Source organism: Phyllostomus hastatus, unplaced genomic scaffold (genome assembly GCF_019186645.2).
Source record: "Phyllostomus hastatus isolate PE091 unplaced genomic scaffold, TTU_PhHast_1.1 phas_contig_17, whole genome shotgun sequence".
Lineage (NCBI taxonomy): Eukaryota > Metazoa > Chordata > Mammalia > Chiroptera > Phyllostomidae > Phyllostomus > Phyllostomus hastatus.
In genome coordinates, this window is record NW_025333664.1 from 15,775,575 (window position 1) to 15,799,999 (window position 24,425).

The window sequence follows — 24,425 nt, forward strand, 5'->3', positions numbered from 1 at the left end:
TAGTATATAGTATTTTACCTCCTCACTATAGGCTATATGAGGAAAAGGACTGGAGTGGGGTGGGGAGGGGGAGAGGATAGGACAGGTCAGGGCATGTTCAGAACAGAACACAACAGAATAGAGGGGTAGCCCTGTTATATATACACATATGTCATCAGACAAACCTGTGAAAGTATTGTATATATATTTTATATATATAATTATATATATTTATATATACATATATATGGGCTATTATAGAGTCCTATGTTAATTTCAAAAGGAACATAGACAGAGTGAAGGCCATTCCCAACCATTCATCTTTTCTTGAATTCACCAGGTTTCACCGCCTCCCAGTCTAGAAAGACATCCGCTCCATGTCTGAGACCTCAGAGCTCCCTCTGCATTAGGGCACCCCTGGGAGAGTCTGCTGTGCTGGGGAGCAGGGACCCTCCACCTCCTATCCCAGGCATCACCTCTTTGTGAATTCCACTCAGCACAATTCAAGAGCGCGCACAGCAATGACCACAGCCACATCAACAGGTGTTATTAAAAGGAATTTAATAATCTTAATTAAAAACTCAACAGCGAATTCCGTCACAGGCCTTGGCAGCTGAAGCAACTCCAGGGTCATGCCCCTTTGGGACGTGGTTGGGCCGCAGTCTTGGACACGGGCCCACCACTGCTGCGTGGCGAGGAGCGACCTGAAAGTTATTTCGATACAATATCAAAGATCCGCATGGATGTTTTTTTAAAAAAAGTTTTAAATATATTAGACTCTCTTGATTGCCATTTTTACACAAAGCTGCTGATACAGTATACAGAGTTTTAACTTTTTTTCACATAAAATACATTTTCTTAAGTGTTCTCTGTACATCAGTGGCTTCTGGTCTGGTGAATTATTGCGGAGGGCTGGGGGTCTGCAGACCTTTCCTGGGTGCGCAGAGCCAGGCCCCGCACAGTGGCACTTGCGTGCCCATGGGAAGCAGGTCCTCTGGCCAACTGGCCAGCAAGAGACTCCTATCAAGGAGAGGGCTAGAGCTTCTGGCAAAGGGATCATTTCTGCGGAGTTACTCACTGACCACACGACCCTTTGTTCTTATGTGCCCTGGGGGAGGGGAGGCTGTCCCCAGGCTACAATAGCAGGAATTAAATAGAGTCCTTCTGAGCATCTTGTAAGGGGCTCCTCCTGGAAAGTGCCCCAGTATCCTGCTCTGGGAGAGCAGGTGGAAGAGAGAGCTCAAGATCAAAAGGTATCTGACACCGGTAACTCAAATGGTCTTACATTACTACAAAGCCAGCAAACTGTGGTGGGATAGGACAGGGGACATACCCTTGTTAGCTTTCTAAGGTCATTTAAATTGATAAAACAGTGCAGAGCAGTTTCACCGATGCTGTGTAACTGATGGAGAACTATATCCTGAAGTCTTCAGCAGACCTGGGTCTAGATTCACTCAGCTTCCTTGAGCCACTGGCCAGAAACTCACTCTCTGGTGACAGCCACCAATTTTCAATTGTCTGGGGCATAGGGTAGGAGCGAGGGCCAGAGCTCACAGTGAGCCACATGGCACCTGCTCTGGAAGTAGCCTCCTTCCATCTGCCAGGAACTGCCACCAGTGTGGGTCTTGGCAGGAGCTGGGCATCTGGTCAACCTTGCCAGCATTCTCTCAGCTCTGTGATTCATACCTGCCAGGAAGACAGGCAGATTCATGAAGGAAGGCTTCGATGTTAAAGGAGAAGCTCTTTTTCTTCTTGTCCATTGGTGGGGAAGGAAGACTACATAATAAATAGCAAAAATGAGTGAGAGACAGTGAGTTTAAAAACCTGAGATGCACTGGGCAGCAAATTCCAGACTCCTTATTCTTCTAGACACTGACCTCAAACTGCTATGACATAGTGCCTCCGAGATGCTGGCCTGAAGGCAGCTAGGAGCCCTGAGGGGTCCATATAGGCTCAGGATGGCATCAGCCTGGAACCCAAGTTCCAGCATCTGCATTTCGTGGCACATGTCCTCTACAGGTGGCCATGACAGCTGTTTCCTGGCTACAGGGATTCATACTCTAGGGAGACTAAGAGCTGAAAAGCAAAGGGATGCTGGACCAGGATGCAGTCACTCAACCACAGACAACTTGAATGGGCTGCTGCCAACACCCATGGTCCTCAAGGGATGGAAACCATAAAGGGCAATCTCCTCACTCTATCTTGTTCCTCCTTTATCCCCAGAACCTAACTAACATAGCGCCTCGGATGTCACAGCTACTTAGCAAACTTCATGAGTGAATAAACAGATGGCCTTGGCCCAGCTCGCCCTTCCACACCCATGAGACCTACAGGAAAAGTACCCCAGGTACTAGAAGCCCCAACAGGGAATGGTTTATCCCTGACTGACAACATGAGCTTGTGCTCAAGAGTCTTCAGTTCCCAGCCTTCTGGGTGGAGAGGAATGGCCCAGGAGGCAGGAGGCAAGGGGGGAATGGCCAGAGGGCCTAGAGTAGGCAATAAATGCCTTCAGTCTCTGGGCCCTGAGCAAGCAGATCCCAAAAATCTGCCCAGCTCTCTCCTGAGGAGTATGTGGCTTCCCTGGGCACTGCCAGCTTGCAGCTTAAGTTGGCTCAAGAGGACTTGCAGTGTTAGTCTGATCTGAACACTGTTTTAAAGCCGAAGGTATGTGTGTTTTAGGTCATCCCTGCCTTGCCCCAGCCATAGGCTGGGATGATGGAGAGCCCACCCTAGACCCCAGGGACACAGGAGGCATCATACACATATCTGCAGTCTCCTGACCAACCCCGCCACCCTCTACTGGAACTGCCCTGGAGTTGGGGTGGCGGTGGCCTGGTGCTGTGACCCTCCCTGTACCCAAGAGCCACCAGGGGCACAGGGACTCTCCTGAGGCCCATGCTCTCCTGCCCAGCTGCCCCACTCCTGGTGGAGCATCAGCTGGGCCCCCTGGGAGCCAGCTCCCTTCCAGTTACGGGGAGAGGGTGCGGGGCCCACAGTGAGGACTGGGACTAGCAAACAGCAGACCCATCACTAAGGCTGTGGTACAAGGGGAACTTCTCCAGCCACAGCCCCCTGGCCCAGGTACCCTGCCCTCCCCACCCCCCTGCCCGGGGAGAATTTTTCATAGGCTCAGAAAAAAGGGGATTAAAGGGAACCCAGATTTGTCCCCCAAGTCACAGAATCTAGATCTAGGGGGCACCGTCAGAGCTCTAAGGAGGTAGTTTTAGGACAAATAAAAGGCGCACAGAGCAGGAAACAAACCTGCTCGTTAGTTACACCAATGGGTTTTGGCTGAGCCGGTGGACAGCACCCATCTCACGGGCGACAGTGTCAAGGGGGCTCATGAGAGAATGCAGTGAGAGTGGTGGGCAGCCTGCCCCTTGGGTGAACTGAATGGGTGGTCACACAGCTGGCTCCTGGCATGGGCAAGGCTGTGGGGAGCAGGCCTGTGTCCGGCCTCCCCAGCATCGGGGAGACTGGGACTATGAAACTGTAGGGCTGGGGTGAGACCGACTCCAGTCCCACCACCACTCTCCTGAATGCAGTTTAGGGGTTGGCCATGGGCACCTTGGATTTGCAGGCCTGGGGTGTCCCCACTCTGGCAGGAGCAGGCAGGCAGCCCCTGGGCCAGGCAGGAGGAACTCACGAGGGCCAACTGGCAACTTGTTTCACTGGGCATTTCAGAAAAGGCAAAGCTGAGCCTGGGGTCCTAAGCATTCACCCTGGGAGTGCAGGCCAGCATGGGGCGTACCCAGCGGCCCCTCACTGCTCCCTCAGATGGCCCAGTCTGAGGAGGGCTCACCAAGAATTTACCAACATGAATTCACTCCTCTCTTTGGAAAAGCCTTTCCAACGGAAGGTCCTCAAGTTCATTTTTCCATCACAAGTCAGTAAAACCCAGCTATCATGGCATTATCCATGAAAGCAGTCAAATTCGGTTCCCTCCCACATAGAGTTTAACAGCCTGCAATAATTCTTGTATCAAATGCACTTTGGGAAACATTTCGTTCCCCCCTCCGCTTTTTGATGCTTCCATCCAAAAACAGAATGGGATTTGGATTATTCCGGGAATGGAATAGCTTGGTTTTCCACCCCAGCCCCTGGGTGGTTGCACAGCTAACTCCTGGCGTGGGCGAGGCTGTGGGGAGCAGGCCTGTGCTCATTCCATCTACCCATGTGGGTTCAAGGCTCCCTCTGAACACAGAGAGACCCGCCTGCTCTTGTCAGATGCACATGGTGGCCCAGACCCTGGTAGGACTCTGGGCAGGACTATGGGTCTCAGCTTAGCAGGCCCCCTCCTCTGCTAAAGCCACATTGGCAGTGGTGACAAAAACCCTCAGTCATAACCTCAATCCTCTTGGAAACAGCCCACAAATTCTCTGTCCCACCTGCTTCCCATGAACCCCCTGGTCATTTGTACACATGTTGGTGAAGTGTGTGTTATGTGTTATGTGACATGCGAGTACTGGTCCAGAGAAGATTTCACCCACAACTGAACCGGAGCCCAGCCCTCCCTCCCCAAATCATACCAGAGGGCTGGGCGGGAAGCCATGAGGGGCCTTGTTTCTGACGGCAGACGATGCAGCAGGAAGCACTGGGGAAGCACTGCGGCAGCTGCGCTTGAGCTGCGGGCAGCGGGCTGAGAGGTGGGGTCGGCCTTCCTCTGGAAAGCAGAGCCCATCTCCCGCCGGGTGCTGCCCTCTGAAGCTTCCCCAACCAGGGCTGCCGGGCTGGCCTGGATTCCAGGGACCCCCTCCCCAACACATCTCTCTCCTCTGTCATAGGGAGACTAGGAGATCCGGCAACAGCCATGGACCTTCTCTTCCATCTCCTCTATGGGGGCCTTGAACTTCAAGAGCGGGGGATCGCCGCTGGTGACCGTGTAATACACCGAGGTGCCATTGCTGCTGTATGGTGAAGTTCTGCCTCCGATCAAGGGGGCCTTGCCTTCGCTGCTGCTCTCGCCCGTCCTGGCTATGCCGCTGCCCAGGTGGGTGCTCAGGAAGGGGTGGCTGAGCAGCTTGGCTGCAGCCCGGTGCCGCTTCAGCTCCAGGAGCGTCTGGGAGCTCTGTTCCTTGTAGCCAGTCCAGGGCGGCGTGGCGTCGGCCATGCCGGGGTTGCCGTAGACCATGCTGTAGTCGGGCACCTCATGCACTTTCCAGACGTCGCCGTTGGACAGTGCGTACTGGTAGGCGCTGACCGGAGCCCGCAGGCCATTCTCGACAGGCATGTCCATCTCGCTTCGTGGGATCTTGCTAGGAAACTCCGAGAGCAGCACGGGCTTCTCCAGCCGGGGGTTCTGCAAGTGCAAGGGCAACATTACCAGCTGGCTGGAGTGGAGGACCTGGACCCACTCCCAACCTGCACCTCTGCTGAGGGCATTTTTGTCTGGACCTGTCCTCCCTCCATGCTCCCTAACTGGGCAATAGGACCTCCATTTTCCTTTGGGGACCTCACTAATCGTTGTGTTTTAGGAGAGCGGACCAACCCCCGTCCTTGCTCCAAGGGCTGGAACATGACCTCAGGCCTGGACAGCCCACACATTCACTACAGGAATTGGTTCAGAGGTGGGTTCTTTTTTTTTTTTTTTAAGATTTTATGTATTTATCTTTTGGACAGGGGAGGAAGAGAAAAAGAGGGAGAGAGAGAAACATCAATGTGCGGTTGCTGGGGGTCATGGCCTGCAACCCAGGCATATACCCTGACTGGGAATCGAACCTGCGACACTTTGGTTTGTAGCCCGCGCTCAATCCACTGAGCTACACCAACCAGGACTCAGAGGTGGGTTCTTGACTGAAACTGCTTTGATGAGATCCAACCCTGAGACTTTCGCTAGAATGACTGGGAAAGAGGAGGTCTGTTCTTATAGGAACTGTGCATGGTAACAATGATAGAAGTTGGAGGCTGGGGAGACACCATGTCAAAGGGCCTGCTTCACAGTGAGGCTGACATGAAGGAAGATGGCAGGAGAGACAGACAGCATCGTGGTGATGTGCATTGAGGCCCTGGATCCAGCGGGGCCCGGCCAGTCCAGCTACCTGAGCCAATAAATTCCTTTTTTCTGTAAGTCAACTTCGGTTGGTATCTGGTCACTTGCAATCCTTTCTCCAAATTCCCAGTATATCTCCACGCCAAGCACTTTTACCCAAAGGTCCCTTCCTCCCAGAAACCCCTGGAAACTAGAGCCACCCAGAAACTATAAATGAAAAGGCTGATACACTTGACAATAACAAAAATGTAAGGCCTAGCAAAAAGTCACCATAAACAAAGTCAAAAGATGCATGACAATACTGGTATAATATCTGCAACATATATGACAGAAAAAGGACTAATTTCCCAAATAAATAAAGAGCTCTTAAAAGTCCATTTTAAAAAGCCCTACTACCCCCCTGATTGCTGTGGCTCAGTGGATTGAGTGCCGGCCTAAAAACCAAAGGGTCGCTGGTTCTATTCCCAGTCAGGGCACATGCCTGGGTTGTGGGCCAGGTCCCCAGTATGGGATGCGTGAGAGGCAACCACACATTGATGTTTCTCTTCCTCTGCTTCTCCTTCCTTTCCCCTCTCTCTAAAATTAAATAAATAAAATCTTCAAAAAAAGGTCCAACCAACTCAAAAGAAAAAAACCGACAAAGGGCACTAATATACAACTCACGGCAATATATAGTGTATAAACATAGGAAAAATATTCAACCTCACTAATAATTAATGACATAAAAATTAAAACAAAATTTTTACCTATCACATTGACAAGTGTTTTTTAATTGATTTTTAGAGAGAGAGAGACATTAATTTGTTGGTCCACTTATTGGTTGATTCTTTTACGTGCCCTGACTGGGTAAGAATGGATTGCAATGGGCCCAGGATTGGCCCATTGATGCAATCCTGGGTAAGGATGCATCAAACCTGCAACCTTGGTGCATCGGAACAGGTGCTCGAACCGCCTGAACCATCCCGCCGGGGCCACTGGTGAGTGTTTTTAGCATTCGTTATTACTCAGTGCTGGCAAGGGTGTGGGAAAATAGCTAGGCATGTAAACTGCTACAATCTCTTTGTTTTTAAAGAAGAATGAATGCTTTGCACCAGCAAGCCCATTTCCAGGGCTTGTTTTCACAGATACACGCCCCAGGAGAGCAAAGCCTGCAAGTCATCATTAGGCAGGTGAGAAATCACGGCATGTCCTTGTACTGGAATATTCTGCAGCTAAGAATGAAGGCCATCGGCGTGAGCTGACTTGGGCATTCCAAGGATCTCCAAGAAATATATAAGTCATGAAGAAAGATAAATAAAGCACAGCTGGAGGCATCTGAAGTGTGCTTTGATTTCTGCCTCTACGGCTCTCTTCTCCCCAACCCCCGCGCCCGGGGACGAGATGGCACAAAGCCTCCGGGTTGCCCTCTCCACCCCAGCCGGCGGATGGGGGCATTTTTGTCTGGACCTTTTGATGGGGGCCACACAGATGGGGGCTCCCTTCATCGGCACCATCATACCTGCCAATGAGATAAAAGCCACATGTGACCTCTCTGTTCACTGGGGACACATGGTCCCATCAAGAGGCGTGGGCACACCGGGCAACCGATCGCTCTGCATCCCGCCAAAGCAATACTCTCCAGAAACGCTTTCAACTGCTCACTGTGTATGGTGGGCAGGCCCCTGCTGGTAGGATCAGCCTCTCCCTTCCCCCCCTCCAGCAACTCTGCCCTGGCCCCAAACTCCTGCCCCTCAAGGGAGACACAGCCAGACACGGACCCCAGTGCATCAGTATGGAGTGGAATAGTGTTCCCCCAAATTCACGGCCACCCCACATCTCTGATCGTGACCTTATTTGAAAGTAGGACCTTTGCAGATGTGGTTAGATTAAGATGGGGTGGTGCTGCATCAGGGTGGGCCCCAATCCAATGGCCGGTGTCCCTCTAATAAGGGAAAACAGAGACACAGACACGCGCCCGAGGAAGAAGGCCGTGTGAAGCCTGGGGCAGGGACTGGAGTCCTGCCGGCAAAAGCCCAGGAGTGTCCGAGCCACCAGAAGCTGGGCGAGAGGCATGGGGCAGAGTCCCCTCAGAGTCCCCGGGAGGGACCAACCCTGCTGACACCTTGCTCAGGCCTAGGCCACAGCAGAGAGACCATCCTCTAGGAAAGCCCAGGGCCATTGGCTACTGCAGGGGCAGGCTGCTTGGAGGTCCTGCCAGCACCCTACTCAGGTTTTAAAAAGACTTCTTCGAATCAAATGTGTTCTAGCAAACACAACTCTCAACATTCTGCTCTGTCTCCCCCACCACACCCCGGGAGTTTCAGTGTCCTTAGCTCCGGGGGTTGCTGCCCTACTGAACCTCTCTTCTGGGAAGCCCAGAATTAGATCGCATGCGTCACGAGCAGGCACATGGTGGTCACTCACTGCCTGCTGATTATGAGACCCTACTGGGTGCCATAGCTCCCAGCTCCGAGGCAAACATGCCTGAGGCTCCCCTCATCAACCACAGTGGTCACCACCATCCGCTTGGGTCCAGCTGGTTTAAATGCTCTGCCCAGCTAACCTCCTTCTGAAGGCTCTCAGATGGAGAGGCCAGGCCAGATTGGGGCCCTGTCCCCCTCCCAAGGCAGTGGCTGACACAGGGCACAAGGACACTCACTGGGTCCTTATTCTCCTGGTCTGTCCTGGTCTCCCTGATGTCCCCGTTGTAGGCTGAGGTCCGCTGGTCCTCGGCCGCGCTCCGCTGCTGCCACAGGATGGCCTCGCCCTCATACTCCTTCCTGTACAGGTTGGTCCTGTCCGAGAGGCTGGCTCGACGCACCACCTTCCTGAAGGGAGACAGGGGGTGCTGGGGGCTGTATCCGGGCACTGCAGGCAGGAGCATGAGTGGGGACCCCTGGCCGCCCGGCCCCTGACTCACCCACGGCTGCCTGCACTGGATGTCCTCCGGCTCAAGGATGATTTGTGCCTCAGCTGTGACTTCATGATGACATCATGCTTGTGTTTTAGCTCCAGCAGCAGGACCTTGAACTCCTCTTCTTCGCACAGGTCTGAAAGGACAGGGAAGTCTGTTGTGGGAGGCAGCACAGGGGGCTGTGCCCCCCACCTCCCAAGAGCCCTCCACACCAGAGGGGCTACCCTCCCAATGGACTGAAAACTCCCAGCATCCTTTGGGGCATGCAGGGAGAGAGGAAAACAATGCCCCCCTATTTCCTGGACTACAACCGAATCCTCAGAGGAGAATAAGAACAGGAAACCCAGGTTCCGTGCAGTCACAACTCCTAAGGCTCCCAGCTATGACTGAAGGAGTCATACACCTTTGATAGTTTCTGGTGGGACTCCTCAACTCACCGCTGACGTAGGAAGTATCAACAGAAACAAGCAGATACCATGAAGCCCAAGCAAAGATGCTGAAATCATCTATCCCCATCCACTCGACCCACATAATGCATTCTTTCATCTATCTAGCTCTTCAGTGACCTAGTCATCCTTCCGTAGGTTTGTTCTTTACCCCTCCTTTTATCCATCCATCCACCCATATTTCCTACTCCATCCACACATTCATCCACTTGTCCATACATTACCCATCCATCCCACTTGTCCATCATCTGCCTGTTCACTTATCCATTAATCTGTAGTCCATTAATTTATTCATTCATCTGTCTGTCCATCTACACACCAATCCAGCACCTATCCTCACCATATATTCATCCATGTATCCCTCTACCCATCAAAAAATTGACAAGATCCTATCAATTGACTTACCTATCGGCATTTCATCCATGGATGTCCTGGCACTGAGACTGGCCCCATGGGACACCAATAGCTCTGCCATTTGCATCTGAAACACAGGAAGAAGCCCGAGTTCCCACTGCCCAGGGTACAGAAGGTCTAGGAGGTGGAGAGAGCACCCAAGGCCTCTTAGCAAGTGACCCAATAGTGGGGCAAAGTTGATTCCCAGGGAAGGCTTCGAACCCCGGGGCCAGGAATCCTGGGATGCAATGGACAGACCCCTCCTCCAGCGTGCCTGGCCCAAGGGACGGAGGAAAAAGGGTCAGTCGTAACTCTAGCGCTGTCAGGTGTCTATGGAGGGACTGCAGCTGCTGCCATCAGCGTTTTGTATCCGGGAACCAGAAGGAGAAACCACTCAAAGCAGAAACTCTGGGACTGTTCTCATTTGGCAAACTTGATTGTTATCCAACTAAAATACAACTTGTCAAATGTTTTTTTTGCAAACTCCCCAGGTCTTTTCACATCCCACAAACTGGCTATAGTCAACACTGTGAGGGGGTCTTGTGTTCTTCCCAACCAACTGCCAGGCCAAAGGACAGCAGGTTGGTCCTGTGCCTGCCCTGCCCACAGCCCTGTGGGTGCAAACTACCTGTCCCCAGAAGGCAGCCGCGTGCAGGGGCTCCCAGCCATCCCAGTCCTTCACGTCCACACGCACTCCGTGGTCCAGGAGGAGCTCGGCTGCTCGTAGGTATCCATTGGCTCCAGCTATGTGCAGCTGAAGGAGAGGAAGGAAGTGAGCACCCCCCCCGGGGGGCCAGTCCCAGGTGTGGAGGTGGGGTAGCCCCCTCCCTAACCCAAGTCTCAGATCATTCAGGGGCCAGTAGAATGGAACAGAATGAGGTGGAAACACCAGCCACATTGCAGAGAATGATTGCATCTGTAGCACAGACCTGGGAGATAAGGCAAAGAGGTGAGCCCTTCTCTCCTGTGGCTGGTCTTAGAGTTCCCGTGGTTAACTAAGGCAGCGGTATCTACAGAGTTCCTACTATACACCCTGAGCCTTGTGGAAGTGGCCTCAGGGGTCCAGTAGGGCAGTTTTAAAATATGCCTACGAATTCATTGACATATATCCCATTAAAAGATGGAGTTTAATTGCCCCTTGAATGTGGACCAGATTGAGTAACTCGTTTCTAACGAATAGGATATTGTAAAGGGGCAGCATGTGATTTCTGAGGCTAGGTCATGAAAGGCATTGCTGTTTCCACCTTTCACTCTCTTGGATCAACCACTCTAGAGCAGGCAGACATCTTGTGAGGACACTCAGGTAGCCTTAAAGAGAGGCAGGTCCCAAGGAGGCGAGAAGCCGAGGCCTCCTGCCAAGAGCCCGCATTTATTTGCCAGCCACCTTGGAAGGGATCATCCGGCCCCAGTCAAGGCTTCAGGTGTCCACAGCCCTGGCTGACATCTTCACTGCGACCTCATAAACGAGCCCAAGCCACCACCTCCCAGCCCAACTGTTCCCGATTCCCTGGCCCACAGAAACTGTGTGCGATGATAAAGACTTCATCTTATATTTGTGATGATAGTTTTGGGATAGTTTGTTATGTGCAATAGTAACCAACACATCCAATGAGGGAACGCCTCGTGCTAAGGCCCCAGCCCTTCTGCCTGACACCATCCAAGGCCTCCGATGGCAGACGGCACCTTGCAGACCTTAGTTGCCCCATGTGCTCAATCTCCCGGAAAAAGCATAAAGTACGCAGCATGTGATGGACACCCAGGAAGTGACTAACATTCTTAGAGAGCCCTTAGCACTCACAAAGTACACTGGGTGAATGGATAAAAGAACAAGAAGGAAATAAGGCAAAGAGGAACCAACTGCCCAGCCAAGGTGGGAGACAGAGGTAGGAGTCCAAGGAAGTCAGCAGAAGACTGGCTAGGAGGAGACAGATGCCCCCAAGCAGAGGTGGGGCCCCCACCACGTGCTGGCCCACTGCAGCTCTAGCTGGTCGTCATTCCGGCCCATGTCCTCACCAGCGTGGCCCCCTGGGCATCGATCCAGTCAAGGTCCTGGCCAGCTGCGATCATGCAGTGGATGTCCGAAATCATCTGCTGCTCGGGAGCCACCCGCATCTCGTTGATTTTCTCTTGAGTGATGCCTGCAGTTGGGGGAGGAATTCAGTCAGCACCCCAGGCCAGGTCCCAAGTTGCAGGGAGGAGACACGGCTAGGGGAGGGCAAGGCTCCTGCTCCCGAGGGCCTGCCAGTCAAGGGGGTGGACAGACATGCCCACAGGTCACTGTGCTCCAGGCCCCGTGAACACCAACACCATGTGCTGGCCCACAGAACAAAGGCCGCTCTTGCCCGGCACCAGGTAGGCACTGTGATGATATCACTTACTGTTACGTGTGCTGTTCTTCTACATGGAAACCCCTACCATCCACATACCACCTTGTACCACCCAAATGGCTGGCTCTGTCTTATCCTCTAGGTCCAGCCCGGCTCACCTGCCTCCCCAGCTGCCCTCTCCTGACCGCCCTATTGGACCAGGGTCTCTTTGTCAGGATCCCTCATCTGACGCGCAATGGTTTTTATAGCACCTGGCACAAGGCACAGGGAATTTTTGTTATGGGAAATGACTGAGTTAATGAATATACAGGGGTGGGCAAAAGTAGGCTTTCAGTTGCCCGCATGGAATGTAACACCATCATCAGTAAATAATAACACAAGAATAAACTCCGTGTTTTGCATACTCACAACTGTAAAATGGAGCGCCTAATGAATTGAGGTGGAGGGGCCCAGAAAGACACTTCAAGCCCACAGCAGAATTAGCCGTGCCCTGACATTCCCACCAACCAAAACTAAGTATTAGCATATCGTATCATCTTACCGCTTCATGAAGTAATAGTTTGTATATGACACGTTTAAAACTGTTCCGGTAGCTATATTTTAATATAATTGGTTTCCTTTATAATCCTATGAGTCTGATAACCATATTTAGAAATATTATTCTGAGAAGGGGTCCGTAGATTCACAAGACTGGCGTAAAAACTGCTAAGAGCCTCTGCAGAGGGTGAAGAGTTAAAGCCTGGGCGTGGGGGAATGGACACAGCAACTCCGCAGTTACTGCTAGGATCCAGGGAGAACTGCAGGGCAGGGCCCTGGGCAGGACCTATGGCTGCATGCAGTCAGGGGTCTGGGTTTGAGATTTCTCCCTGAGGAGGAGCTTCAGAGTCTGTGTGCTGGGTGATGGGGGCAGGGCACAGGTCTCTCTGATGGCTACACTTGTTTCCTTTCTGAAGGTCGTTTGTGGCTGAGAACAGCCCACATCTTGTTTATTCCAGCCCCTGGCAGCCAGCGTGGTGCCTGGCAGGCACCAGCGAATGGTTCTGACTTTTTATAATTTTCCCAAATGGGAACACATCTTTATTGTGAATGTTTATTGAATTGTCACAGCTGACGAAGAGAGCAAGGCCAGCTGAGGCCGCCCGCGTGTGGATGTGACACAGAGGAGAACAATACCTCCCTCCTGCACAGCACATGTCGTCATCTTGTTAATCACACGATGGTAATAATGGGGACCCATCCCATTTCCTGAGCACTGAGCAGGAGGCAGGCAGGTGCGTAAGAGATGCTCATAGCAACACTGCCCTGAGCCCACTGTATGGCAGATGCCATGCTCTTACCCTGGTATGCCATGCACGTCTCGATGACATCCAGGGTGGGCTCATCCTCACAGAGATCGTATGGCATGTTCCCATCAGCGTTGACAGCGAGCAAGTCGGCCCCACTGCAGAGAAAGGGCATGGTGAGGGCCAGGTAGGAGTGACTAGGGTCTGTCTGGCTACCTCTGCCCTCCAGTCTCTCATCCACAACCCCACTGTGTACCCAGCACCCACAATGCCACCAAAGTGTGCCCCAACATGCACAGTGACTTCAGGGTTCTTGGATTCTCAAGAACCTCAAATAGCAACCCCCCCCAAAAAAAACTTTGAAAAAGATCAAAAATGGAGAACTGATACTTCCTGGTTTCAAAGCTTACTACAAAGCTACAGTAATCAGAACGGTATGGCACTGACATAAAGGCCTATAGGAATAGAATATGGAGCCCAGAAAGAATAGAGAGCCTCTCACATACATGATTTAAGGATTTTGACAAGGATAGGAAAGAATGGTGCTGGAAAAACTGGAAATGATGCAAAAGAATGAAGCTGGACCCTTACCTAACACTATATTTAAAAAACTCACTTAAAAAGGATCAAGATCTTAATGTAAGAACTGAAACTATAAAACTCTTAGAAATATAGGGCAAAAGCTTCACAACATTGGATTTGGCAATGATTTCTTGGATATAACACAGGCAAAAAAAGAAAAAATAGATAAAATAGACTCCATGAAAATTTTAAAATTTTGTGCATCAAAAGACACTATCAATAGAGTAAAAGGACAACCTACAGAATGGGAGGGAACATTTGCAAATTATATATATGATAAGGGATTAATATACAGAATATAGAAAAAACTAAAATTCAGCAACAACAACAACAACAAAGAAAAACAAACAACCCCATTCAAAAATCAGCAAAAGACACTATTTTTCCAAACATATACCAATGACCAATAAGCACATGAAATGATGCTCAACATCACTGATCATTAGGGAAATGAAAATCAAAACTGCAATAAGATACCACCTCACATCCATTACAATGGCTACGATAAAAAAAAAAAAAACCAGAAAGCAAGTGGTTGTGAGGATGTGAGGAAATTGGAACTCTTGTGTACTCTTGGTGAGAATGTAAAATGGTATAGTGACTGAAAAAAAGTAAAGCAATTCCTAAAATAAAACCCTAAAAATAGAAATACCTATGATCGAGCAATTCCACTTCTGGGTACACACTCGAAAGAATGGAAAGCAGGGACTTGAAACACATTCCAAGCAGCATTATTCGCAATAGCTAAAAACGCAGAAGCCCCCAAGCATCCATTGGCAGATGAAAGGATAAGAAAAATGTGGTATGTCCGTATTCAATGCAATATTACTCAGCCTTAAAAAGGAAAGAAACCCTGACATATGTTACTACACAGTGAACCTTGAGGACATTATGCTAAGTGAGATAAAACCAGTCACAGGAAGACAAACACTATGCAATTCCACTTAGATGAGGTACCTAAAGTAGCCGAAACCACAGAGACAGAAAGTGGAATGGTGGTTACCAGGGGAGGGGGCGGGGGGAATGGAGAGTTATTATTCATGGGAACAGAGTTTCGGTTTGGGCAGATGAGTTCTAGAAACAGATGGTGGTGATGTTTGCACAAGGATGGAAATGTACTTACAGCCGCTGAATTGCACACTTAAAAATGGTTAAGGTAATACACTTCATGTTGGGTGCATTTTACTGCAAGAAAAGTCGGGGGGGGGAGAGAGGGAAGGGAGAGCGAGAGACTGAGTGAAAGAGACAGAGCGAGACCAAGAGTGAAGGAGAGACGGGGATGGAGAGAAAAGGATGAAGGACGCAGAGATGGAGAGGGAGAAAGGGGAACTGAGGGAAGATGAGGAGAGAGGCAAAGGCCAAGAGAGAAGGAGGCAGCGATGAAGACAGGATGCAGGGAGAAAGAGAAAGGGACAGGCACCGGGAGATGGAGAAAGGGACAGAAAGAGGGGGGAAAAGAGGAAGAAGGAAAGAGATGAAAGCAAAAAAGGACTTGGAAAAAACCGAAGGCAGAGGGGAGGCTGTTCCTGGGGAAGAGGGGGCACGTACTACTGAACGAGGATTTTCACCAGGTTGATGTGGCCGCAGGTGGCCGCGGCGTGCAGGGGAGTCCACAGCTCGTTGTCCTTGGCATTCACGTTCGCACCGTGGGAAAGGAGCAGCTTGACAATTTCCTCAAAGTTGTCGATGCAGCACTGTAACGGGAACACAGCGGGGTCAGCTCCAGGCAAGGCCCGGGGCCCAGGAGGGGACATACCTAGTTCCCTTGGAGAGGCCACGAGAAGGACAGCAGAGCCTGAGATTGAATTCAGCTCCAGTATTTATATGCTGTGTGATCTCGGGCAAGTCACTTAACCTATCTGAGCCTTCTTCCTTGTAAGTTAATAATGTACAGGATAAAGATATTGTTTTTGTAAAGGCAGCTATAAAATGCTTTGAAAGTGTTGGTGGAATGAGACAAATTTTTGAATGAGGCTTTACAACATTTTAATTCCAAGAAGGCCTTCTTCAAATGAAATTGTATGGAGAACGCTAACTTAGGATAACCAACAGATTCAAGCAGGGCTGCTCAGGTGGAGCAGTGGGCAGGGGGAAGCTGGGGAATTACGGGGTTCCCCTTCCCAGCAGTGTAGCCCTAGATCAATCGTAGTTTGTAACTTCTGACTTAGAAATTTCTGACTCAGGAGTTCAGTTCTTGGGGAAACCCCTAGTAACCAACCCTCCCCGTCGAGAACCCAGCTCTGCATGAAGGCTGGGGCTGGGGGTGGGGGCTGGAGTCCTGAGACAGTCCTTCCAAGGAGGCAGCCATGTTTGGGCACCTGCCTGCCCACACGTGGGTCAGCTGGCAGCGAGAGGGAAAGCCAGGAACCTGCAGCCTCCACATAGACTCAGGGGTCCAACAGCCACTGGAGCCCCCAACTCCAGGGACAGAGAATGAAAGAATCCAAGGGGACAGAGAGGCCTCAAGCCAGGGGGATGGGCAGGGAGAGGCGAGGACAGAGGAGGAAGGTAGGGGTCGGAGGAAGGTCAGGGGGACTTATGCCCAGCACTGCCCATCCAGGCAAGGGCTTGACCGTCAGTGTAGTGGGAGACAGTGCAGAGTTACATTGGGAGGCACAGCACAGCCAGACTTGCGCTTTTAAATCCCTCCTCTGGCTGCGTGTGGAGAACAGATTGCAAGTGCAGCAGCTTCTTTGGAAAGAAGAGAGACGGTTGGGAGCGACATTGATATCGCCAGGTGAGAGATGATGGCACCCTGGCTTACAGAAGTGACAGCAGGCACCAGGCACGGGGAGGAGTGACTGGATGCCCCAGAATGAGAGGGGCACTTGCGGGAGCCCACAGCCCCAGGTGGGTGTGGGGATGGGGAAGGGGACAGTGCAGCACTGCAGTCCCACCCCCACCCCCACTGGAGCCGGGGTTCAGCCCCAGAACACGTAGGGAAAGGAAGAGTCACTTGCACAGGTGGTGCCAAAGACCCAGGTTCCGCTAGCCAGTCTGGGATTGGCTGGGTCTGCGGGCATCTTCCCTGACAGTGGAGTACAGGTGACCCAAGAAGCTGGGGTGCTGCCTCAGATGATGGGGAGAAGCCTGCAGTGGCAAGGGACGGCCTACAGAGAGCGCCAGAGGCGCCTGAATGAAGCAGAGGGGAAAGGCCAGATCCCCAGGCTGGCTGTCACTGGGAGATGAGTCAGGGGAGCCCTGGGCCCTAGGGGATGGGGGTTAGGAGGGCCAGAGATCCCACCCTCAGGGGCTGCAGAAAACATGAGGATGGGGGAGGGAGCCTCAGGCTGAAGGGGGAGAGGATTGCTCACCCAGAATTGCAGACTTGTGATAGGCTGCACCTGGGAGACCAGGTCTAAGCAAGGGCTGGGTTGGGGGCTGGGTGCAGGCGTGCAGTATAGCTCTCGGGTGCATGGTGGAGAGGGCAGGCCACCCCTGCTGCAGTCCCCAAGGTGGGAAATGGCACCTGGGAGTTGGATGACTCCAGCACCCCCGCACTTCCCATGTCCAGTCTACCACCGGGTATGGACCCCCTCCCACTGGTGCCCCATCCCCCTGCCCTGGCTGAGGCCTGATGGCCCCCCCACCTCCCTGCTGCTCCCCTTTGGGAGAGAGTTTCCTCCTTAATCGCACAGACTTCTCTCAGTTGTCAAGTGAAGGCTCCCTGTCACCAAGAGGAGCAAATGCACCCCCCTTCAAAGGCAAAGGAAGCTCTTCTTAACGTGCTCCTTAGGTGCACTGGAGCGATAGTGACAATGACAACGATGATGGAAATGACAGCCCCGGCAACACCGGTGTAGACGCTAACACGCTGCCTCATCCATAAGAACAGCTGACGCTTTCTGTGTCGTTACTGGGGACATGCACCTCGCCGACCCTTGCCCAGGCCTCGCCTCGTGTCGTCCTCAGAACACGTCGAGGGCTCGAGAGCCACTCTGGCTGCCGGCTACCACACTGGATACTGTGGACACACAGGACACGCCATCGCAGAGCTACACGGTGCTGCGCCTGAGCCTCAGTGTCCTGAACTCTGAACTGGGGTCACGCCTCAGAAGGCTGCTGTGAGAAGCAGCCCACGCCTCACATAAGCGAAGTGCCCTGACAGAGAAATGGACCTGGAACAAATTTTAGTAATATCTAATATCCATCCAGTATCAAGTGATGCTCACGGGGTTTTTCTGTGAATTCGCTTAACCGCCGTAACAACCCAGCGAGACAGGGAGTTACTATTCCTCATTACAGACGAGGAAAGTGAGGCACAGAGAGCTTAAGCAACTTGCCCAAGGACACACAGCTGGAACTTGTGCACCCCTGAAGGAACAGGAAGAGAAGCTGAGAGGACAGGCACACGGGGAGCCAGAGGGCTGCGGGCTGAGGGTGGGGACCAGCCCCTGGGGCTCATGGGCAGGGCAGCGGCCCATCACTCCTCACCCCTTCCTGCCCTCAGGGAGGGAGATGGAGTGGCTCTCCCCGGCCCAGGATCCCGGCAACCTGGCCTCCCACCTGCTCAGACACCTGGGCCAGGGCACAGAAGGGCTCCCGTGTGTTCGTTCATCAGGTCGGCACGCACATATCAAGCCCCCACTGCGTGCCTGCTTGGTTGGGGAAGGATGCCGGGATACACCACTGAGCAGGAGACACGGGCTCTGCCCCGTGCGGCTCAGAGTCTGGGTGGGAGGGCCAGCGCCAAGTGACCGCACTGATGGATAAGAGGGGAGCCCAGGAGAAAAGGACATGTGTGGAACAGCATAGCTCTCGGGCTCTTGCTGTCGACGGTAGCCAATCAGCACACATGGGAACGTGTGGAAGGGATCCACAGAGTGCGGGCCAGCAACCAGAGAGCCATTTGGCTGGAGCTCGGGGAGGAGCCAGGAAGCATGGAGGCTCGTCAGGGCAGACCCCGTGGGGCCCATCTGGTGGGCCATGCCACCAGAGTGCTCTGAGCGACACCAGATTTTTGGCTTCAGCATCTCTGTGGCTGCCGCATGGAGAAGGGATCACGGCAGGGCCAACCAAGTGCTGGGGACCAGACCAGTTAGGAGGCGGATGCAGCATCCAGGGGAGAGATGACAGCCAACCAGGGGGGCTGAACCCACCCCACTTTCCTAGAAAGGATGTTTGCTGTGCTAGCACATGGCTCACAGCTAGAGTTCGTGACTGTGTGACCTTAAACAGGTCACATAGCCCCTCTGTCAATCACCGTTGTCAGCAGAATGGATGGATGGATGCCACAGTGGCTGTGAACAAATGTGCTTCGTAAACTGTCAAGCTCCAGACAAACTTGCTTTGTTTGCCAAGCCCCTTGCTGGGCAGTGAGGAGGCAGTGGACAAAGGCTCCCTGTCCTCGGGGGCTGTGTGTACGCTGTGTGTGCGTGCACGGGGGCTCTGTGGGTGTGTTTGTGACAGACACACACATCTCCAAAGCAGACAAGAGCCTTTCAGACGGGACAGCTGCGGCTCCCCTTCCCTCCATCCTCCCTGAGGGTGCTGGGCAGGCAAAAGCAGGAAGGTAGGGGACCTGCCCAGCTGGGGAGCAGGGGGGCAGGGACTCCTGTCAGCCCAGCCTTACCTGGTGTAGGGCTGTGAGTCCATCCTCGTTGCACAAATCAGGGCTGACCTTGTTCTTCAGAAAGTAGCGCACTGCAACAGAGAGGACAGGAGTGAGCGTCCCGTCACACGTCAGGTGTGCAGGTGGGCAGGGCAGGTGCAGGGAAGACCCACTCTCCCCAGGTCCTGACACAAAGGATGTTGCTTGTTTATACCGCTTGGGGCCATTATAAATAAACATTAGCCCCATCACCAACTGCTAGAGCCCTTCCACAGCTCCCCATCACTCTAGGAACAGGGTCAAACACCCTCACCATGGGTTTATCCCTGCCTGCAGGCCCCATCTTGCATAATTCCGGTGGGTCCCACTCACACCGTGGTCCGTAAGACTGGCACCCCTGGGGCAGGGCCGTGCCCAGCCGGCTCAGTCCTGCACAGTGCTCCTACCTACCCACCTCTCCAGTCTCATTTCGTAAACTCCAAACGTACCTTCCACAGTGGTCTTCAGTCACCTACATAGTTACCATACTTCCCCCGGCCTCCAAGCTTTTGCATAGTCTATTCCCACTGCCTGGAAGTCATCAACTCATTCATCACCCATCCACCATCCACCCATCCACCCTCATCCACGCATCCATTTTTAGCACGTGCATGCACACACGTGTACACACACCCACACACAGCTCCTCACCCCACATCCTTCAGGTCTCAGCTCAAACTCCCCAGACAAGGGCACTCCCCCTGTTAGACATGCCCACCGCTCCTGTGCACCTCAGGGACAGCCTTATCACGACTACAATCATGGAACTAATTGGGTAATTATGGGCTTTGGTTCTGTCTGCCACAGGACGCTAGGCTCCAAGAGGGCAGGACCGTGACGACACTTACTGTTCTTTCCTTACGGCCTGGTGCACAGTAAGTCCTCAACACCCCTTCCAGGACCCTGACCTCATCAGCAGCCCTCTAGCTCAGCCCTAAGGCACAGTCTCTGGACACAGAGTCTCCCTCTCTAGGCCAAGCAAGCCACCCTCTGGTGGCTCGTGTCTGTGATAAGCAGCATAGCCCATGGTTCCCTCCTGTGGAGCTGTGGGTCACCTGGTAGCTGGTCCCAGCCTAAGTGCCATGAAAAAAGATTATGGCAAAGCCACTGATCGCCAAGGCCTGGCCTGTCTGTGGGCCTGGGAGGGTGCAATGGCCTTTGGAGAGTAGAAGTGGCCATTATGTCCCTGTCTGGGAAGGTTCTATTCACATGAACAAGGGTTCAAATCCCATGGGGGCGGGTCTGTCCAGGCTTCCTGTCTGTCCAGGACATAGTCTTTGAGGCAGAAATTAAGCTTCAGCTGCCAAAAGTGACTTGTGTGCACAGTAATTATTGGGGTGTCCTCCATGCTGAGTGGGAAACCAAGATATGTAATTACTCCAACGCCGGGCAGTTATTTTCAGCCCAAGAGGTGGGACAACTCACTCCATCTCTAGGGAGCCCTTACTACTCATAAGCCACGGTCCTCTCAGTGGTTCTACTTCTGCTCTAGCTCAGAGCCCGTCTCTGGACACAGCTCCCTGGAGCAAAGACCCGCCACCCAGGGCCCAACCAGGCTCTCCTGCCTCGGGGGTCCAGCAAGGAAAATGATCCTTCTGTCAACAGTGTCTTCTCACTGAGCCATTCCTATGCCCCCAGGTCAAGGCAGAACCATTCTCTGCCATGGATTCTCATCTGTAATTATTCCCCTTAAGGAGAAGAGGAGGCAGAGGGTCAGGGAAGCGCAGCTCACAGTCACACGTGGCCAAGGGGGGGAAATCGGACCCTCAGACTTCAGAGCTCAGGATGATGGGCATGGAGTGGCCCTGCTCTGCCCCCGAGGCCGGGAAGAGGAACCAGCATGGCTGGGGCCCTGCTGAGTGGCCAGACCTGTGCTGAGAGCTGTGCTGGGGACAGGGGTGACTGGAGAATGGAAGGCAATGTCCCCTTCGTCTTCAAGCACCAGAGGCCCTCAGGTCCTAGGCCAAGCCTCCACCTACAGATAGAAGGGCTTAGGGAACCAGAAAGAGGACAGAAGAAACATTGCCCGGGGTGGGGGTGGGGCATAGTCATACTCGCAGGGCCATATTAAGTAGAAATCTGTTCCCTCTCATTCTCTGCTTAAAACCCTCTTGAGGCTCCACGTTGCTCTTAGGTGAAGTTCAAAATCCTCTGTGGCTTTCACAGGGGTCGTCAGTGTATGGCCCATGGACCCGATCTGGCAGGCAGCCTGTGTCTGTAGATTAAGTGTTATTGGAACGCATCCTCACGCATTCATTTACGTGTGGCCCACGACCGCTGTCACCCCACGGCAGCAGAGCTCAGTAGCTACGGCAAAGACCTATGACCCACACAGCCTGAAATGTCTACTCCCTGGCCCTGTACTGACAAGGTTTGCAGACCCTGGTCCTCTGGGTCCTGCACGGAGTGGCGCTGCCTACAGGGTGACCACCTTGCCTAACTCCGGGGAACCTGTGCAGTCGCCGTGTGAATGGCTGGCTGGTTCTGGCGTTGTGCAGGGCACAGCCCGCTCAACGGCACCCAGGGGCCCTGTCTCCCCCCTCTCCAGGATCATCTCCTGCTCTCCAAGCACCTTGCACAGGGGAGGAAGCTGGCTTGGCAGGGCCTGAGGGGTCGCCTGAGTCTCAGGGAGCACAGAGAGGGGGCAGGCGTTCCCCTCCAGCCAGGCCCAGCTACCACTTCTGCTCACTGTCCACACTCAGGTCTGCTCCCTGCCCACAAGCTTGGCCATCTGTTTGCCAGAGTGACCCATCTGTCCTCACACATTTGTTTAGCTGTGGCTTCAGGCAAGTCATTCCTCCTCTCTGCACCTCAGTGTCCTCCTCTGTGAGATGAGGTCACAGCTGCGCCTCCTTTGTGGGGCTGCTATGAGGATTAAGTAAGACAACACTAGAGAGCCACCCCTATCATTCCTTGTAGAAATAAACATAAAGCACAACCACTGAGCTCCTGTCTGATCCCGCCGTGTGCTGGGAGCTGGGAACATAACCACTGACGTGTTGCATTTCTCAAAGCTCTCCACGCGATCATAAAAGACAGACGCCATCTCTCTCCAGGGGGCTCTGAGCAGCTGCTGACTCAAGGACCCCAGGGAGCCCACCGTCTATGTCTCCAAGCCTTCCGTACAGGCAAGGCCCCACGGTGACGGCAAAGAGGCGGTTCCCGCCCTCCTCCTGTGCTTTGCCGCTCCTGGCGCCAACCCCGCCGCTCTGCCCACACCTCCCTGGCAATCTGGCTGGAATCTGGGCCAGGCAGGGCCATCTGCTCCCCTGCATCTCCAGCTGTAGCGAGTGAGCCTGAACAGGCCCATCTCGGCAGGAAGCTGATGGTGGCTGCCTAGGCGGGGAGAAATCACCACTGACAAACGTGTGTTTTCTTTGCACCCTGACCCACTCTGCCGCCCAGAGCAGACTGCCCGACCTCGGGCTGCTCAGCACAAACGCAGGTGTGGTTCCTGCTCCTGCCTTGGGGAAACGGGGACAGCCAGACAGAGGTGTCTGCCCCTGGAGAGGGACCTGGGGCAATCAATCGACATCTGCCCTCCTCCTCCCTTCCCGTCTTGCTTCCTTTCCCGCCCAGCTCCCAGCAATGTGGCCTCCAGGGTGCTGCGAGCCCCTGCCTCCCCTCAGCCCACACCTCCCCTACCACGCCGCCTCTCTCCCCAGTCACTCACTGATTCAGTTACAATGGCTTCATTTCCCAAAACAAAACAAAACAAAACAAAATGAAACAAAAACAGCTCCTCGAGGCCTTTACACACACACACACACACACACACACACACACACACACACACACTTTCTTCCCATTCTTAAGCCAGCAATTTCCTCTTCATCTGCCAGATTCCAGCCAAAATGGCACCTCCTCGTACAGGCCTTCCCTGATCACACCGATCTTGATCTAGGTGCCTAAGTTCTTTTCTCCCAAATACCCTGCATTTCTGCATTTTTGCTTCACAGCACTGCCTCTCACAGTTTGTAATGACAGGGTGATGAGTTAGTGTGTAAGAATCGTGTAATTATTTGTTTAGTTTGGGGGACTCCACCAGGGCAGGGACGTGTCCGTCTCCTTGGCCGCCGTCCCCACTGCTCTCCATGAAGCCTGGCTCACAGCAGAGATTAAATATATATATATATATATACCTGTTCTAGCGAGAGCACCTGAAATGTACTCTCTTAGCAAATTTCTAGCACTTGACACATCATCATCATCATTATTATTATTATTAACTAAAGGTCGCCACGCTGCACCTCAGCTCACGATGCTCATCTGTCCTGCATAACCGCACTGTGCACCTCCGACCGACATCCCAAAAATAGTAACGGTACAGGGCAATGGATATGCTAATTAGTTTGTACTAATCATTTCACTACATACACACACATCATGTTGTCCAGCTTAAATGTCTACATTTTATTAAAAAATCAACATTTAAAAAAATTTTTAAAGAAATGTCTGTTGTGTGAATGAACTAAGGAAGAGATAAGGGGAAGATGAATGGTCTAGGCCCCCAGGGCTGCTTGCTCCTAGGGCCATGGGCAGTGAGACCATGGGGCAGTGGGGCCATGGGGCAGTGGGGCCATGAACAGTGAGGCCATGGGCAGTGGGGCCATGGGGCAGTGGGGCCATGAGCAGTGGGGACATAGGGCAGTGGGGACATGTTCTCTTCTTGGGGACATATGCACAGACCTGCAGATATGAGGCACCGCAAGGAGTGCGACTCAAGGGCTGAAAAGCAACTAGAATGGATCCTGTACAGAAACGAAGCAGCGAATGCCCCTCCCTGGGCCCACGTTGTCGTTGCAGCTGGACCTGGCAGCTGACCGTAGGAGTCCCTCTGCCCCACTCCCGGGCTCAGGCACCTGCCGTTCTCCTCCTGCCCAGGGTCCCAGTCCTCACTCGCCCTGCCCCGCACCCTTGTTCTTTCTACCACCCGGCACTGA

At 53.0% G+C, this 24,425-nt stretch overlaps 1 protein-coding gene across 1 annotated transcript in view; it reads right to left on the reverse strand.

The window, feature by feature from the left end:
* Positions 1–523: 523 nt before the first annotated feature.
* The window catches only part of PPP1R16B (protein phosphatase 1 regulatory subunit 16B), a 90,367-nt gene continuing 66,465 nt past the window's right edge, over positions 524–24,425 (reverse strand). Inside the window, exons 3-11 of the mRNA XM_045832903.1 lie at positions 19,465–19,535; positions 15,441–15,586; positions 13,365–13,468; positions 11,714–11,838; positions 10,329–10,454; positions 9,713–9,788; positions 8,868–8,997; positions 8,607–8,775; positions 524–5,278 (exon numbers count right to left, since the gene is read on the reverse strand). Coding sequence (XP_045688859.1) covers positions 4,769–5,278; positions 8,607–8,775; positions 8,868–8,997; positions 9,713–9,788; positions 10,329–10,454; positions 11,714–11,838; positions 13,365–13,468; positions 15,441–15,586; positions 19,465–19,535 — 1,457 coding nt within the window. The 3' untranslated portion in view covers positions 524–4,768. The remainder of the gene's footprint in view (positions 5,279–8,606; positions 8,776–8,867; positions 8,998–9,712; positions 9,789–10,328; positions 10,455–11,713; positions 11,839–13,364; positions 13,469–15,440; positions 15,587–19,464; positions 19,536–24,425) is intronic.